The sequence below is a fragment of the Bombina bombina genome, chromosome 7 (assembly GCF_027579735.1).
Source record: "Bombina bombina isolate aBomBom1 chromosome 7, aBomBom1.pri, whole genome shotgun sequence".
In the NCBI taxonomy this organism is placed as follows: domain Eukaryota; kingdom Metazoa; phylum Chordata; class Amphibia; order Anura; family Bombinatoridae; genus Bombina; species Bombina bombina.
Window position 1 is genome coordinate 414,912,215 of NC_069505.1, and position 18,866 is coordinate 414,931,080.

Below are 18,866 nucleotides of genomic sequence, written 5' to 3' on the forward strand. Positions count from 1 at the left end.
GTTAATAGGTAGTTTATGGATGTTAGTGTACTTTTTAGCACTTTAGTTATGAGTTTTATGTTACGGCGTTGTAGCGTTACAGGCTACAATGCTTGCGGTATAGCTATACCGACACGACTCGTAATGGCTGCGTTACTGTTTTTTTTCGCTGAAATGGCAATTTTTTCAGCGTTAAAATCGTAACGCACAACTCGTAATCTATCCGTTATTTATTTATATTTTTTTTTTTTACTGTCCCTTTAATTAAAAATGTTGGACGAAGCCCAACTTGTAAACTTCATTCCCCAAGGATCACTTGGGGTGGATGCCAGAGGATCGGCCGGGTGTCTCCCTTGAACCCCCAGGCGAAATTAAAAAAAAATTAGTAAATGGGGGGAATTACAGTACATCGGGCTTTACCCACAGCTGCTTGGGTAATGTCCATTTTACCCGGGTAATCCTAGGATTACCCGGATATCTTAGTTTACCCATAACAGATACACTAGGGGACACCCACGGTTATTATAAAAGGAAGAATTAGGGGGATTAAAAATGTAAATATATAGAAAAAATATTTGTACAATCTGCTTTTCATCTTAACCTTGAAAGCCCCCAAATGTTAGGGTAACACCCCTTGTCCTTCTATATATAATTCAGTCTAAACACACTGATAACCTCAACTCAACAGCACAAAAATAAACCATCAAAGAAATATGTCAGAACTAAAACATATTTACATTAATACATTTTCAATCTTGAAATGTATTTCGTTGTTTTCATTTTACACTTTTGGTTCAATAATATTGAGCGCACAAGACGAAAGGTGTATAACTGTGTCGGAAGGAACAGCAATATGATAATAATCTGGAGCTGGTTATGAGCAGAGTTCAATAAGAGTCTTGAGGCAGCTCTTAAAAAATGTATTGACATTTTTGTTAACACTTTATGCACCTGTTTCTTTTCAAGGTTATGTGTTTTGGTGTTTGTCCTTTACCCAGGGACAGACAAGGCTATGGTGAGCCTACTACTAACCTACATTATTCTTTATACCTCCTCCACAGATTGCTTCATTTCTTCCCTTCACCTATTCATAGATTTTCACCCCTTACAGATCATGCACCCTCTCCCTGCACCCCTCATATATGATCACCTCTTACTAATCATATACCCTCTCCCTGCACCCCTCATAGATCATCACCCCTCACTGTTCATACACCCTCTCCTTGCACCCCTCATAGATCATTACCCTTAAAGATCATACACCCTCTCCCTGTACCCCTCATAGATCATCACCCCTTACTGATCATACTCTTTCTCTCTGCACCCCTCACAGATCATACACCCCTGACACACACCCCTTACTTGTTATACACCCTCTTCATGCTGATCTTTCCCTGCACCCCTCATAGATCATCAGCCCTTACTGACCATACCCCCTCTCGCTGCACCCCACATAGATCATCACCAATTACTGATCATACACTCTCTCTCTGCACCCCTCACATATCATCACCCATACAGATAATACACCATCTCCCTGCACCCCTGGCAGATTATCACCCCTTACAGATAATATACCTTCTCCCTGCACCCCTCAAAGATAATCACCCATTACTGATTACGCCCCTCATAGATCATCACTCCTTACTAATAATACACCCTCTCCTTGCACCACTCATAGATGATCACCCCTTACTGGTTATACACTCTCTCCTTGCACCCTTCATAGATCATCACCCCTTACTGATCATACACCCTCTCACTGCACCCCTCATAGATTGACACCCCTTACTGGTTATACACCATCTTCTTATTGATTTTAGACACTTTCCCTGCACCCCTTATAGATCATCAGCCTTCACTGACCATACACCCTCTCACTGCACCCCACATAGATCATCACCAATTACTGATCATACACTCTCTCTCTGCACCCCACATAGATCATTACCAATTACTGATCATACACTCTCTCCCTGCACCCCACATAGATCATCACCCATACAGATAATACACCCTCTCCCTGCACCCCTGACAGATTATCACCCCTTACAGATAATATACCTTCTCCCTGCACCCCTCATAGATCATCACCCCTTACTGATCACACCCCCTCTCCCTGCACTCTTCATAGAACATCATCCCTTATGGATCATACACCCTCTCCTTGCAACCGTCATAGATCATCACCCCTTACTAATCATACACCCTCTCCTTGTACCACCCATAGATGATCACCCTTTACTGGTTATACACTCTCTCCTTGCACCCTTCATAGATCATCACCCCTTACTGATCATATGCCCTCTCACTGCACCCCTCATAGAGTGTGACTGTTCTGCAGTATATATGTGTATAGAGAGACCAGTAGTGTGACTGTTCTGCAGTATACATGTGTATAGAGAGACCAGTAGTGTGACTGTCCTGCAGTATACAGTATATGTGTATAGAGAGACCAGTAGTGTGACTGTTCTGCTGTATATATGTGTATAGAGAGACCAGAAGTGTGACTGTCCTGCAGTATATATGTGTATAGAGAGGCCAGCTGTGTGACTGTCCTGTAGTATATATGTGTATAGAGAGGCCAGTAGTGTGACTGTCCTGCAGTATATATGTGTATAGAGAGACCAGTAGTGTGACTGTCCTGCATTATATATGTGTAAATAGAGACCAGTAGTGTGACTGTTCTGCAGTATATGTGTATAGAGAGACTAGTAGTGTGACTGTACTGCAGTATATGTGTATAGAGAGACCAGTAGTGTGACTGTACTGCAGTATATATGTGTATAGAGAGACTAGTAGTGTGACTGTTCTTCAGTATATGTATATAGAGAGACCAGTAGTGTGACTGTCCTGCAGTATATATGTGTATAGAGAGACCAGTAGTGTGACTGTTCTGCAGTATATGTGTATAGAGAGACCAGTAGTGTGACTGTCCTGCAGTATATATGTGTATAGATAGACCAGTAGTGTGACTGTCTTGCAGTATATATGTGTATAGAGAGACCAGTAGTGTGACTGTCCTTCTCAGTATATATGTGTAAAGAAAAAACAGAAGTGTGACTGTCCTGCAGTATATATGTGTATAGAGAGACTAGTAGTGTGACTGTTCTGCAGTATATATGTGTATAGAGAGACCAGTAGTGTGACTGTCCCGCAGTATATATGTATATAGAGAGACCAGTAGTGTGACTGTCCTGCAGTATATATATGTATAGAGAGACTAGTAGTGTGACTGTCCTGTAGTATATATGTGTATAGAGAGACCAGTAGTGTGACTGTTCTGCAGTATATATGTGTATAGAGAGACCAGTAATGTGACTGTTCTGCTGTATATATGTGTATAGAGAGACCAGTAGTGTGACTGTCCTGCAGTATATATGTGTATATAGAGGCCAGTAGTATGACTGTCCTGCAGTATACATGTGTATAGAGAGACCAATAGTGTGACTGTTCTGCAGTATATGTGTGTATAGAGAGACCAGTAGTGTGACTTTCCTGCAGTATATATGTATATAGAGAGACCAGTAGTGTGACTATACTGCAGTATATGTGTGTAACAGTGTACATATATAAAAAATAGCTGTTTTGCAATATATCTGAGCTTACATATATTTAAGGTAGTTTATATTACATACAATTACTGCTCAGACAATATACAACAGGCTCCATTCATATCACAAGTACAAAACATTAAAAAAAAAGTCTTAGATTTCATATGAAATTTATTGCAAATATAGAAATAGATTTTTTTTTCCATCCACCGATTCTTTTTTTAAATTAATTTATCAGAAACAATTACGTGCCTTTAAAACAAAATATGGAAAGACAGCAAACCAGAGGACTTTACGCTTCCTCATTGTCCTCCGAACATGGGGGCGCAACTGCTTACACTGGTACTTTCAGGGTCTGGAAATCAGTGTCAGATACAAATATAGCAAAAAAAAAAATAACATTTTGTGATAATTTATCTTAGTTGAGTGATTATTGTAACATAAATAAATGTGAAGGATTTCTGCAAGTATTTAGCTTTCTATTTAGTGTTCTGAGACATTTTTTAAGCATTATAATAATTTCCTTAAAGGGACAAATAACACTATGAGATTATAATGTACAATTTTTAATTGAGTAGTAAAAAACAACTTTGTAATCTAATTTCATTATTTATATTGTCCCTTAAGTTGTAAATTAACTCTCACATTTGTGGGTTTTCCATTTCTGAGAAATGAAAGCGCACACTGCAGACTTTACAAGTCTAACGCTCCTACGTAATCACTGTATACAATCATTCATATATATATATCCCTCATATAAATTATAAATGCGAAACAATGCTAACAAAATGTCAGTGGCTAGCCTTATCTACAGCAGCAACAAAGGGGATTAGCTTCTCCAGATATGGAAAGTGGCAATGAGAGTTTGGCTATTGAAACCAAATGTACCAAATAAGGTGTTAATGTATTCAGAATGTCTTCACACTTGTTAAGTATGTTAATTTATTACAAGACTGCAACAAGATTCCTATAATTACAAGGTGTTTTAAGTCCTTGCAAAGCTGTACTGCAGGAGAGAGTTGAATTTCACTGCACGATCCATTCATTTTATTTATATATATATATATATATATATATATATATATATATATATATATATATATATATATATAGGGTCATATGGTGCAGTAGGAGGAGTCATAGGGAGGGTTATATGGTGTAATAGGAGCAGTTATAGGGAGGGGTATATGATGTAATAGGTGGAGTTATAGGGAGTTTTATATGGTGCAATAGGAGGAGTTCTAGGGAGGGGGTATATCATGCAATAGGTGGAGTTATAGGGAGGGTTATAGGGAGGGTTATATGGTGCAATAGGAGGAGTTATAGGGAGGGGTATATGATGCAATAGGTGGGGTTATAGGGAGGGTCATATGGTGCAGTAGGAGGAGTCATAGGGAGGGTTATATGGTGTAATAGTACGAGTTATAGGGAGGTGTATATGGTGTAATAGGAGGAGTTATAGGGAGGGTTATATGATGCAATAGGTGGGGTTATAGGGAGGGGTATATGATGCAATAGGAGGAGTTATAGGGAGGGTTATATGGTGCAATAGGAGTTATAGGGAGGGTTACATGGTACAATAGGAGGAGTTATAGGGAGGATTATATGGTGCAATAGGAGGAGTTATAGGAAGGGTTATATGGTGCAATAGGAGGAGTTATAGGGAGGGTTATATGGTGTAATAGGAGGAGTTATAGGGAGGGTTATATGGTGCAATAGGAGGAGTTATAGGAAGGGTTATATGGTGCAATAGGAGTTATAGGGAGGGTTATATGGTGCAATAGGAGGAGTTATAGGGAGGGGTATATGCAGGGATAGGCACGAGCCAAGGCTGTGGTGGACATTTTCTTAAGTAAAGACCTTTAGTGAAGGACACCAAGGTACATTTACAATGAAAACTATTATTTTATAGTGCTGAATTTCATTATACTGATGCAGATACCACTGATCCTATAACCAGCCCTTGTCTGGCTATACACATGTGCCAGTGTCACTTCTGTGTCTTTGTATAGAGCTGGGTGTTATTATACAGATGCAGAAGATACACATCCAGTATTTCACTCAGGCTTTATTTATTCCATAACTTATCACCCAATACTGCTAGCAGTCTCTTGACAAGCCACTAATTTTATTCACACTAAATATTTTCCCTTTCCTATTATTTAATCAGAAAGAAAAGATATACTAAGGTTATGATTCACAACCTTACTATATCTTTTCTTTCTATTTAAATACTACTTATAATAAACCTCAGGTGCTGGTTAAAGTGCTTTACCTTTGCATATAAAGCTCCAGGGACACAGTGGCATCTTGCTTCTTGAATCTTCCCTCTCTCTCTGTCTCACTCAGGTTCATTTTCTGGTACTAAACGGCATCATGTGGGAGTGGCCACAACCCTGCAAAATGTGACGCTGCGTGTGTTAAGGAGGAGTCAGGACCAGTATTCATCTGTCTTACTCATCCCTCCCCACAGCAAAATGGGCGGCGGATACTGCAAGGGCCAGTCACGGACACCAGTGTCCGTGTACGACCACCTTGCCTATCCCTGGGTATATGATGCAATAGGAGGAATCATAGGGAGGGTTTTATGGTGCAATAGGATGAGTTATAGAGAGGGTTATATGGTGCAATATGAGGAGTTATAGGGAGGGTTATATGGTGCAATAGGAGGAGTTATAGGGAGGGTTATATGATGCAATAGTAGGAGTTATAGGGAGGGTTATATGGTGCAGTAAGAGGAGTTATAGGGAGGGTTATATGATGCAATATTAGGAGTTATAGGGAGGGTTATATGGTGAGTTATAGGGAGGGTTATATGGTGCAATAGGAGGAGTTATAGGGAAGGTTATATGGTGCAGTAAGAGGAGTTATAGGGAGGGTTATATGGTGCAATAGGAAGAGTTATAGGGAGGGTTATATGGTTAATAGTAGGAGTTATAGGGAGGGTTATATGGTGCAATAGTAGGAGTTATAGGGAGGGTTATATGGTGCAATAGGAGGAGTTATAGAGAGGGTTATATGGTGCAATAGTAGGAGTTATAGAGAGGGTTATATGGTGCAATAGGAGGAGTTATAGGGAGGGTTATATGGTGCAATAGGAGGAGTTATAGGGAGGGTTATATGTTGCAATAGTAGGAGTTATAGGGAGGGTTTTATGGTGCAGTAGGAGGAGATATAGGGAGGGTTATATGGTGCAATAGGAGGAGTTATAGGGAGGGTTATATGGTGCAATAGGAGGAGTTATAGGGAGGGTTATACAGTACAATAGGAGGAGTTATAGGGAGGGTTATATGGTGCAATAGGAGGAGTTATAGGGAGGGTTATATGGTGCAGTAGGAGGAGATATAGGGAGGGTTATATGGTGCAATAGGAGGAGTTATAGGGAGGGTTATACAGTGCAATAGGAGGAGTTATAGGGAGGGTTATATGGTACAATAGGAGGAGTTATAGGGAGGGTTATATGGTGTAATAGTAGGAGTTATAGGGAGGGTTATATGGTACAATAGGAGGAGTTATAGGGAGGGTTATATGGTGCAATAGGAGGAGTTATAGGGAGGGTTATATGGTGCAATAGGAGGAGTTATAGGGAGGGTTATATGGTGCAATAGGAGGAGTTATAGGGAGGGTTATATGGTGCAATAGTAGGAGTTATAGGGAGGGTTATATGGTGCAATAGTAGGAGTTATAGGGAGGGTTATATGGTGCAATAGTAGGAGTTATAGGGAAGGTTATATGGTGCAATAGGAGGAGTTATAGAGAGGGTTATATGGTGCAATAGAGGAGTTATAGAGAGGGTTATATGGTGCAATAGAGGAGTTATAAGGAGGGTTATATGGTGCAATAGGAGGAGTTATAGGGAGGGTTATATGGTGCAATAGGAGGAGTTATAGGGAAGGTTATATGGTGCAATAGGAGGAGTTATAGGGAGGGGTATATGGTGCAATAGGAGGAGTTATAGGGAAGGTTATATGGTGCAATAGGATGAGTTATAGGGAGGGTTATATGGTGCAATAGTAGGAGTTATAGGGAAGGTATATGGAGCAATAGAAGGAGTTATACTGAGGGACATATAGACCAATATAAACACTAGTGAAGGTTTTATGGTGCAACAGGTATCTTTAGGGGACTTTTTTGTACAGAGAAACAGGAAGACATACAAGATAAACCAGACCCTTCAGAAACCAGTTAGAAAGCAGAAAACATTTTTTTTCCAGATTTTACAGCCAGATCTCTTTAAAATGTGAGCTTTGCAAGCTTCTTTTTTTTTTTGTTCTTTTGTGTTTTTTGTTCTTTTTTGTTTTTTACACTAATGCATGCAAAAAATACAGCTCCCATTTCCTCTCTTGAACATTATTGACCAAAAGGCTTTTGTACAGGTCCCCAACCCCCCTCACACACTAATCTCCCACCCCATCCCAACCAAAAGAGAAAAGTAAAAAATAAAAAGTTCAGACAACAGAACATCAAAGGAAACAAGACGTTAACCCTCGAATTGCCACATAAACTGTTAAGCCCAACCATGTCTTATAGACTTGCAAAAGCATCGGTATGAAGGACTTCATTCTCGATATACGACCGGGCAACACAGAAGTCACAGGGTTATTTCCATGCACATATGAATTAATGAGAGAGAACGCAAGCTGAATTCACTCATTAAAGATCAGAAAAAGGTTTTTGGGTGCTTATTTAGCTTCACTGATTGTGAACATTATAATAAAAGATGTGGAAATTAAAAAGAAATAAAAATCATTTATTTTCTTTCATGATTCAAATAGAGCATTCAAAATGTTTCATCCTTTGTTGAAAAGCATACCTAGGTAGGCTCAGTTCTAGCTCCTGATTGGTGGCACACATAGATGCCTCTAATTGGAAAGTTGTTTAAAACTGAATGCTCTGTCTGAATTATGAAAGGAAATTTTGGGTTTCATGTCCCTTAAAATAAGGGGCAAATCTCTCACAGGATGTTGATTTTTTTTTTATCCGCCATGACACCTCAATATTGTTTTAAGAAGACAGCACTGAAGAGGTGCAACACTCATGAGCCTTGACTCCGGCTATAATTTAGTTAGCAGGAGCTGATGCCTTCAGGAATTAACGTCAGCACAATATACAAAGAGTAAGTGTTACCACCAAGCATTTCTAGTCTTTGCGTGAGATTACATGTTGTATACTGCTGCCCACATGAGCGATTACATGGTGTATACTGCTGCCCACATGAGCGATTACATGGTACGTAATTACTACCTAATATAGGATTATATGGGCTTTAACTCTATATAGACAATTTACCCATAGTGCCTGTCTGTCTGGGAAATAAGGGCAAAGTCAAAAACTGTGGAGTTTGTTAGGGGCTGTTGAGTTGTTCATAGGGCTGTAGCCCAAGATCACTTTGGAATTGTTAGAATTCATTTTCCTGAGGTATCACTATACAACACTTTTATGTGCCCAGGGGCATCTAAGCAAAAATACAGTGTAGTTTTTATCAAGGCAATAAGGCACTTCAGACTGCAGAAATAGCAAAATATAATTACATGTATAATCGACAACTACATGAACTCTAAAATGTTTTAGCTTAAATAATGTGTGTGACAAAGTATTTTGGATATGTGTGTGAGACTCTTGATTACATGATGTAACAAGATTACGCTACCATCTAATGCCACAAAACATTCGTCTTCAAGAAGCAGTGTATGAATTCAGCGTTCTCAACCTTAAAACATTCTGTACAACTAACACAGATGAAAAGCAATATCCAGCTGACATTGTTATGGTCCCAGATACAGCAAAAACACCTGCTCAATAATGCACAGCACATTGTGTCGTGTCCACCCACTCACCAACACATTCAGTGCATTGTTCAGGCCAACCACATCACATGAAATGTAACCGTGCAGACTAAAACCAATCCCTTTGTTCTCAGTAACGCAGTAACAGTGAGGCAAACGCTTGTAAGAATGTATAATTGTGTGTAAACTTTAGCATTGTAAACTGTCATTCAAAAAAAAACAAAAAAAACCTGGGCAACCTTTGATTAACCAAGGGAGATGTAGGTCTGGAGTCCTCCAAAAACTTTACCAAAAGTTATACCATAGACTCCATTGCTGTCAGTAAAAAAATAAACCACTGGTTGCTACTGATACAAAGCAGTGGCTATCCCCTTCTTAGGTATGTGGCTTGATATGTGGGCTAACATATTTGTAAAGGATCATGGTATTAGTGGCCTTTAAATACTGCCATTTAGGAGACTTTTTAAAAAAAATGGACATTTAAGTGTACCCTTTTTTGGTAAGGAATTTACTGGCTAGGCAGTTGAAATTCTGAACTGTCCAACTCAACATTGGGCACCTGACACCCTTAGTAGGTTTATAAAGTAAAGGTGACAGGAAGGAAGGTTTCAATTTCATATCTTGCCCAAAGTCACCAAGAGCCTTATTTTGCCTAAAGTTCTAAAATGTTTTACAAAACAAAGTACTAAAAAGAATCATGTTGTATTTGAGCAGCGTTGAATTTGAAAACCTCCATGTGAAGTAGTTTGAATGGCTCATCTGCTGGAACAGACCCAACTGCACCTCTCCTGGCTTTAAAGGGACATACAACAGGTTGAGATCTGTGCATATCCTAAAAGGGCTAATTCATGAAAAATAGTTTGCATAAAAAAAATTGTTAAAAATTGCTGGCAAGCATTTTAAAATAATCTTCAAAAACAAGCAAAATGAATTACATAGCTAAGCTGCCTGGAGCAGCCAACTCCACCACCTTATCAGTGTTTAGACACCGGCATTGTATTTCAATGAGTTCACAGCTTCTAGGTGTGCTCCAGCAGATAATCCCTATGCATTTTTACATTCTACCAAAACAACAATAGATATAGATACAGCCATAGAAGAAAATTTGTGGGGGGAGTTAGAGCTTTACAATCCGGAAACTAAAAAGGAAGGGTTAATGGCGAGGCACTGCTGTATAAATTTGCAGTTAAAGTAATTAAAGGGATGTTGCGTGACTATGTTAGGTTGTGTTCCTGCCTTTTATATATAAAAATATTACAGCAGTTGTCTTCCTGTTCAGTTGCATATTGTTGTCTTGCCTGTTGCATTGTGTTTAGGAACATAGCAACCAGCATTTAGGGACTAAAGTGTTGGCATACAGAGCTATTGGCATCCCTATCTACTATCCAAAAACATCTGGACTTTGCTGATATTGGACCAAATTAAAACAGTTCCAGCTGTGTTCCCAGTTGTGTCCATTCCGTCACTTTACATTCGCTATAATGAAACCGGGAAATCCCTAAAGAAACAACTTCCAAACACCAGTCCACACCCTCAGGCTGCCCGGCCAAAGATTGTGACAGTAGATATAAACCAACAGGTTCCACAGAATCTGCCCAATCTGTAAGCTTATGTGGACAGTAAAGTCGACATGAAACTTTCATTATTCAGGTAGAGCATTTAATTTAAATAAACTCTCTAATTTACTTCTTTTATCAAATTTACTTTGTTCTCTTTGTATTATTTGTTGAAGAGTAAACCTAGTTAGGCACAGGAGGATGCACATACCGTTAGCATTATAGGGCAACAGTGCTTGCAACAATGTACCACATTGCTTCAAACATTGCAAACAGTTCTGCCATAGGGTGCTCTGGCCTAGGAGTAGGTATACTCTTTGATAAAGGATACCAAGAGAACGAAGCTGCTATGATAACAGAAGTAAATTCATAACTTGCTTTTTTTAAATCACATGCTCGCTGAATCATAAAAGTTTTGTGTTGACTTTATAGTCTTCCTAAATAATTTTTTGGATAGCCTTGTGTGTATGACCCATAGTATCAAAAACATTTGACACAATTTTAAAACAGGAACTATAAATACTATATATATATATATATATATATATATATATATATATATATATATATATATATATATATATATATATACTGTGTATATATATATATATATATATATATATATATTATTTTTTTTACAAAATATACATATTTTCTTGGGTGGGGTCTGAAAGTGGCTAATGATGTGCAACCTCTTTGATAATATAGTGCTCACTTACTCTGGTGCAAGTATATGTTTTTATCTGGCACAAAATAAATGCTTCTCAGTGGTATGATGGAAAAATTGCATTTCATAACAAATGAACCTAAAGAAATTCCTGTGGCTACAAATATCCCATTTCATATTTGGCCACCACTAACTTCCTAATCGGTAGTCATCATTAAACAAAAATTACCCGTATCATGGTATACAAGTTTAATCTAGCTGTACAACATTCATTTCCATTCTATAAATGGGTAGTAATGAGAGTTATTATTGGCTTTATACATTTGGATATTGAGATGATAGTGGCAGATATAGGGCTAGATTTCGAGTGGAGCGCTATTTATCGTTCCCGCTTAAGCGTAAACAGCGCTGGATGGAAGCTTCATGCACCCATCTGGTTGTGCTTGTATGACAAGTTGAAAGTAAAAAGTTTGCAAACCAGCATTAAATTCAATTGCGCTAAGTGAACGTGTTTACTTTCAACTCGTAATATGCGTGCTACTTCCAACGTGTGCAATGGTTTATAGAAAAATATACTAAGATAACATTAAACATCTGTTTGATTTACTACTGTTGCATACTACAAATCAATGTGATTAATCCTGTCATATTTTCACGTTGCTTTATTAATCAATTTCATTTTATTTTAGGGTTTGTGTCTAGTTAGGATCAATGCACATTTGCCATTTACATATTGGTAACAAGGAAAATGTGTCCCAAATGTGTCTGTGTCACAAAAGGAATAGATCTGTTCTGAATAAAAAATATATCTTTACTAATAAAATGCCAACTGTTTCTCTTATGGAATCAATTGTAAAGGGGACACTGCTTCTTACTAGAAAATCATGTGATTAAAATAGCAATGCAGTGAAATAGTTAATTGAAGAGATACAGTTGTTGACACAGGTTGTTTTCCTATCTCATAGGATGGTAATCAGTTGTGGAATATTTATGTTATATGCTATTACTGTTGAGAAAGTGCTGTCCAGTGCTGATATTATGAATTTGCAAAATTAGACTAATATTTTATTTCAGATCATGTAAAATCCAGTCATTATATTTTTTTGTTCAGAATACTTAAAAAAAAAAGGCTATAATTTTGCTTCATTTCTGAACTTATGAAAATTGCACAAAGGACTGTTAAAATAACAGTTAACTCCTTCACTAAACTGTGTTTATTTAATTTGCTTGTGTCCCTATAAAGAGCAGACGCAGAAGACAGTTAAATACAAGTATGTCATTAATTATGAACATAATTAGCACTTTGATGTAGTGCGAATGGTTTCTATTTTAGTAGAAAAATATCACTTTATGGAAATGACAGTTCAGAAGTGCCTTATTACCATGTGAATTCAGCTTGTGATATACAGCAAAAAACAAGTGTTTAGATTAATCAAGGAAATGAAACCCAAAAACAGAAATGTATAAACAGAGAAAAAGCCACAGGTACAGTGTGTGGTGAAGAGGGGGGAGGTCAGAACAAGAGGGAGATGGGAAGGTATGTGCCATAAACACACCTTATCCAAAGCCAACAAAATATCAAGCCTTTCTCCACCCCCTCCTTATGAGGGTACACCTCCCCACCTCCAATGTAAACTTTAATTGCAAACTACAGTGCTTTAACGCTGCTATTCTCAACAGGAACCCATTCAAAGCCTTGGGTTATCTGGTAGCCAGTCACAGTTTTTGTTGAGCAGATACACCTTTCCAGTAATCCAAAATATCATGTAAGTCCTCTCCCTTGGCAAACTGGACCTTTTTGCGTAAAGCATGGCCCGCTGCAATATAGACCTCCTCCCGGGTGTGTTTTTTATATGGACGGAAGCGCTCCCAGATCTTGTGGGTATTTTCAGTGGAGTATTCAGGGCTGGAAGAGTATCCGGAAAAATGTTGTCTGGGAGAGAGTTGCGAGTAACTTGAGTCTCTCTTGGAACGAGAAAGGGGCTTCAGAAAGCTGACCCTCTGGCTTAGGGTATCAGCACTTTCCTCATAATAGAGGGCTGGGAAGGAGTGGCGATGTTCACTGCAGTGGTAGGAAGGCTTGACATCCAAGTGATGGACACCTGCAGAGGACACTAGAGGAAGGCGGTCCAGGGGACTATTTAATGGGCTGTTCTTCTCAATGTACTTGGAGTCACATTTAAGAGATTGATCAGGGACATCAAGGCTGAAAACTCTGGCACTTTTGATGGAACCACTAGACGAAATGCTGCATCGTTTTTTGGTGACTGTAGCTGCGTCTGCACTCAGTTGACGTTGAAGGGGATGTACACCCTCCTTGTAAGAAGGAGAGAGGAAGCTCAACCTTTCCAAATGACCCGACGAACTGGCTGGAATCGACTGGCAGTCGTAGCCCAGTTCCGGGTCCCCCCCTCCTAAAAAAGAAGCCGTGTCCAACTTTAGGGCATCAATACAATTATTTATAATCTGGTTCACCTTGTCCACTTCCTTGGCAATAGTAGATATCTCAGCTGCTGATCCGTCACCATTGTCAAGTTCCCGAAAGTCCTCTTCATCATCTTCTCCCGACATACTCCTCTGGTTTCTATCTAACCCTTCTCCACTTCGCACCTCCATGTAATTTGTGCCTTTTGGACCTTTTGGCGTTCCCAACTGAGAATTCATTGATTTTGAAGAAATCCCTTTCTCCCCTCCACCTCCCAGCCCAGCAACTGAAGTTGGCAAAGAGGATATGCGAGATATTGGGATAGGATGCTCCGTTAGTTTCTGTGATGCATGTGATCCAAGACATGGGTCAACATCTGAGCCATACCTCATCTCCAAAATTGTCTTTTTGACATTGAGTGATTTCTTTTTTTCCTCCTGCATCCTCCTTTTCCTTAAACAGTAATAGACCACACCCAGTATAATGACCATGCCAAACAAGCAGCCCAGTATAGTCATGATATAGTGTGTGGTAGTAGAAGTGCTAGGAGCCAAGTCCTCTTTATCTCTTGATCTAGTGGCTAGAAAGAGACAAGTGTGATTGTAGTGTTTTGAATTGCGAATTGAGGTCACACAGAAGGTATAGTTGACATGAGCTTTCAGCTTGTCTAAAGTAATGTATTCTTTCTTATGCTTCAAGGTAGTTACATCAGATACTAAACTGTTATTATATTGAACCAGAACGTACATCTTTTTATAGGGATATGGTATAGTGACAATCAAAGTTGCAGAGTTCCCTGTCATATGATGAATATCAATGGTGGGGCTAACTGAAGGGTCGGGAGTGGAGGTGGCAGTGGACTCAAATATGAAGTCATCAGGGTTAACGCCAGAGTTCTCACTCAGATCGCCTTGCGGATCTTTATTGAATGGAGTTGGTCTCTCTCGTGGCAAGGACAAGTATCCACCATTCCTGCAATGAGCCTGAAGAACTGTTATGGCATTTCGGCTATGATGAGGCCTGGGACTGAGCAAAGGGTATCCATAAAATTCACCTGGACTTTCACACTGAAGGCGGTCATAGTTACGAGTTACATTGTTGAACATGACCAGCCAGTCAAGGAAGCCATGAAGTTCACAGCCACAGTGGAAAGGGTTTCCAGCCAGTTCACAAGAGCCCAGGGCCTGGAGACCAATAAAGGTAGTACTGTCAAGCTTGGTAAGTCGGTTGGAAGATAGATCAATGTTTATTAGGCTTGGACAGTCAGAAAAGGCGTTAGGTGTCACTACCGCTATCAGATTGTGCTGGATGAAGAGGTATTGTAGCCTAGGCATCCCCCTAAGCATTCCTTCTGACAGATTAGTCAACTTATTGTAGCCCAGTTGAAGAATTTGTAGGTTAGACTGTCCAAGAAATGCTCCTTCCTCGATGACAGAGATCTCATTCTTGGTCAGGTTAAGATCTGTCAGATTTCCAAAGCGGGACAATGATGAATACGCTATTACCTTTAACTTATTCTCATTAAGTCGGAGATCGTGTACTGTGCTGTTGATATGCTGAGGAATGGTCTCATAAGGAGGTTGATTTTGGCTGCAGATGGCCAACCATACATAGCCTTTGTCACCTTCAATCAACCAGCAGTCACCTTGTACCTCTGGTGGGAGATGCCAGAATAGCAAGACCATTGTCACATAGAGCCACCAGCATGACATGGTGCCACCAAGAACAGGGTGGTAAGTGCAAACAAAGAGATGAGTTTTACTCCAAGGGATTCGGTGCCCCAACTTAGTAAAGTCCATGTGTAACAGTCCTATACAAAATTCTGCACATTGTGTCCTGTAGAACAGGATATGAGTATAAAAGACTTCAAAATCCAGACCTCATAATATACAAATGGTTAGTTTGCACCTTTTTTTTTAGATTCAACAGTTGCTTATTTGTCTTGTCAATCCTTCTTTAAAATCAAAGCAATTGACGATGGACGGATAAGGATACCAAGAGCGAGAGAGTTTATGTGTGTTTGTGCCAGCCGCCACTGTGCCCTCGGGATGCAGATTTCAAAAGATGAATCCTTCTCTGTGTCTGTCTGTATCCAGCTGCCACCAGAATCTGAAAGAAAAAAAGAGACAAGGAAACGTCAGCAGAGGATGGAGGAAGGGGGGCAAGGAGGAGGGGGACGACACGAAGGTTTGTTGGGAAACCAATAGGGGAAACAGGCCGATGCTCAGAGGTAGAAGAAGAAGAAAAAAAAGGGCATGGAATATGAGTGACAGAGATAAAAGACAGGGAGCAATGAGTTGAAATACAAGGTGAAGAGAGATAACAAGAGAGGAGTAGACAAACTGGAAAAAAAGTGATAAATATGCACATAACCATCACAACAATGCTGAGACAGGGAGGGAGATTAGCAAGAGATAGAGCAGAATTCAAAGACAGCAAGTTCAAAGATAAAGAGGGAACGAAGAGAAGAAATAAAGCATTGGAAGATATTCAACAGAAGCGATTTGCAGCCAGCATAAACTCAAGGCATGTGCCAGAATTCATGGACTATTTCAATGCGTTCAATATTTTAGGATATTTTCCTCGTTCTGCGCCAATGGATAGGAGAGAGCTTTGACACAAAGTATAATGGTATAGACTGAAATTCTGCAGCTTAGGTATTTGATTTTTTTCTCTACACTCGTTTGATTCTAGAGATTGTGAACTTCCCCAGATAAATGCATGGCAAATTGCCTGTATACCTGCCACATCTGATATAGAAAACAGCCCTTGCTGTACAATGCCTTTCAGTTCTAAACCAATTTTTAGCTGCTAGACTAGTCAACAGTTATTTAAACAACATTTATTTAAAGGAATGGAATTATATATAAAAAAAAAAAACAGTGTAGGCAAATGGAAATTAGACATTTATTTTACAATGCATATAACATAAATGATCAAATATTTTTGTACGTATGCAAGTTGAAACCAGTGTGAAATACATATTGCATACTTCAGGATGTTTGCCTCATATATTTCTGACAACCAGACACAAAATGGCCTGTCCCTCACATACTGCTGCCTAGTTGCCCTCAAAATAAATCCCTGAGATAATATGCGTTAGAGCTGTGTGTCTGCATCGAGAGGTGCCCAATATTTTTATCATGAGATGCCACAGTATTTGCAGCAAAACATTTTTAAAATTGTATTATCATATCATATTGTGTATGTATGTATACATGTGTGTATGTATGTATCTATGTACGTATGTATGTATATGTAGGTATGTATATATATATATATATGTGCATGTATGTACAGTATATATAAGTGTATGTATGTATGTATCTATGTACATATGTATGTATATGTAGGTATGTATATATATATATATATGTGCATGTATGTACAGTATATATAAGTGTATGTATGTATGTATCTATGTACGTATGTATGTATATGTAGGTATGTATATATATATGTGCATGTATGTACAGTATATATAAGTGTATGTATGTATGTATCTATGTACGTATGTATATGTAGGTATGTATATATATATATATATATATATGTGTGCATGTATGTACAGTATATATATGTCTGTATGTATGTACGTATGTATGTATTTGTCTACGTATGTGTGTATGTATGTATTTATTAATGTATGTATGAATATACTGTATCCGCGAATCTGCAGGGGGCGGCATTGCACAAGCAGTTCACAAGAACTGCATGTGCAATGATAAATGCCGACAGCGTATGCCGACAGCGCAATGCCGCTAAGCGGATCATGTCGGACAGACCGATGATAAATCGGCCCCATAGGGTTTATTTGTAGTGGAGCAAATATTCACAAATCCTTTGGTTTGACATTTTTGTATAAAACTTAAATTCTGTAATTTATTTGTGAACAAATTCATTTCTATTAATATGTGCCATTTAGGAAGCAGGCATACTCTTGTAAGCTCTAATGATTGGTTATACCTTCATCTGAAGCAGATTGGGGTTGTTCCAGGAATTTAATTTGTTCTACAAGTTTAACCCATTTGAACATAACCATTTGAACATAACCCATTTGAACATGTTAAAGGGATTTGAAAGTCAATATTAAACTTTCATAATGCAGCAATTTTGAGTGAATTTTAAATTCACATCTAATATCAAGTGTACTTCTTTAATTTGTTGAAAAGCATACCTAGATATGCTCAGAAGCAGCTGCTGATTGGTGGCTGCAGACATATGCCCCTTGCAATTGGCTCACCAGATGTGCACATATTTACATGCAAGCAACAGTGGAATAATAACATATTCTAACAAACTAGAGAATCTTCCTTTTCTTACTTGTATGTCCCTTCAAAACGAAAGTAAAATGGAATTTGTTTAAAAATAGACCATTCCAACAAAAATAGATTATTTTAATTTTCCAGTAGATTGTCCCTTTAAAGCAAATTGAAGAACAAAACCTGATTTGTAGAAAAATGCTCAAGTCAGTTCAAGTCAGTTGTAAAGTCAAGCTGTGTAAACAAAGTGCATTTCATTGGTTGGCTCAAATCAGTTATTACAAAAACTAACTTACTTGCTACCAAGTCAATTACCCACAAAAAAGTAACATGTCAAATCCATCCAGGGACATTTATGTGTAGTAAAAACATTTACCCATTTAGCATTACCCTTTTATTATTTAAAGGGACATAATACTCATATGCTAAATCACTTGAAACTGATGCAGTATAACTGTAAAAGGCTGACAGGAAAATATCACCTGAGCATCTCTATATAAAAAAGGAAGATATTTTACCTCACAATCTCCTCAGCTCAGCAGAGTAAGTTCTGTGTAAAAAGTTATACTTCACCTGCTCCCAGCTGCAGGTAAAAAAAATAAAAAATGAAGAAATGAACAGCAGCCAATCAGCATCA

The 18,866-nt window shown here is 38.6% G+C and overlaps 1 protein-coding gene across 1 annotated transcript; it reads right to left on the bottom strand.

Annotated features, from left to right (window-relative positions):
* Positions 1-13,258: 13,258 nt before the first annotated feature.
* Positions 13,259-15,679, bottom strand: ELFN2 (extracellular leucine rich repeat and fibronectin type III domain containing 2). Its single transcript, XM_053689041.1, has one exon. It carries the CDS (start codon positions 15,677-15,679, stop codon positions 13,259-13,261), a length of 2,421 nt encoding a protein of 806 aa, XP_053545016.1.
* Between the last annotated feature and the right edge of the window lie 3,187 nt (positions 15,680-18,866).

Coding starts and splice junctions, on each gene's coding strand:
- ELFN2 (XM_053689041.1), bottom strand. CDS start 15,679: ATGTCATGCTGGTGGCTCTATGTGACAATGGTCTTGCTATTCTGGCAT.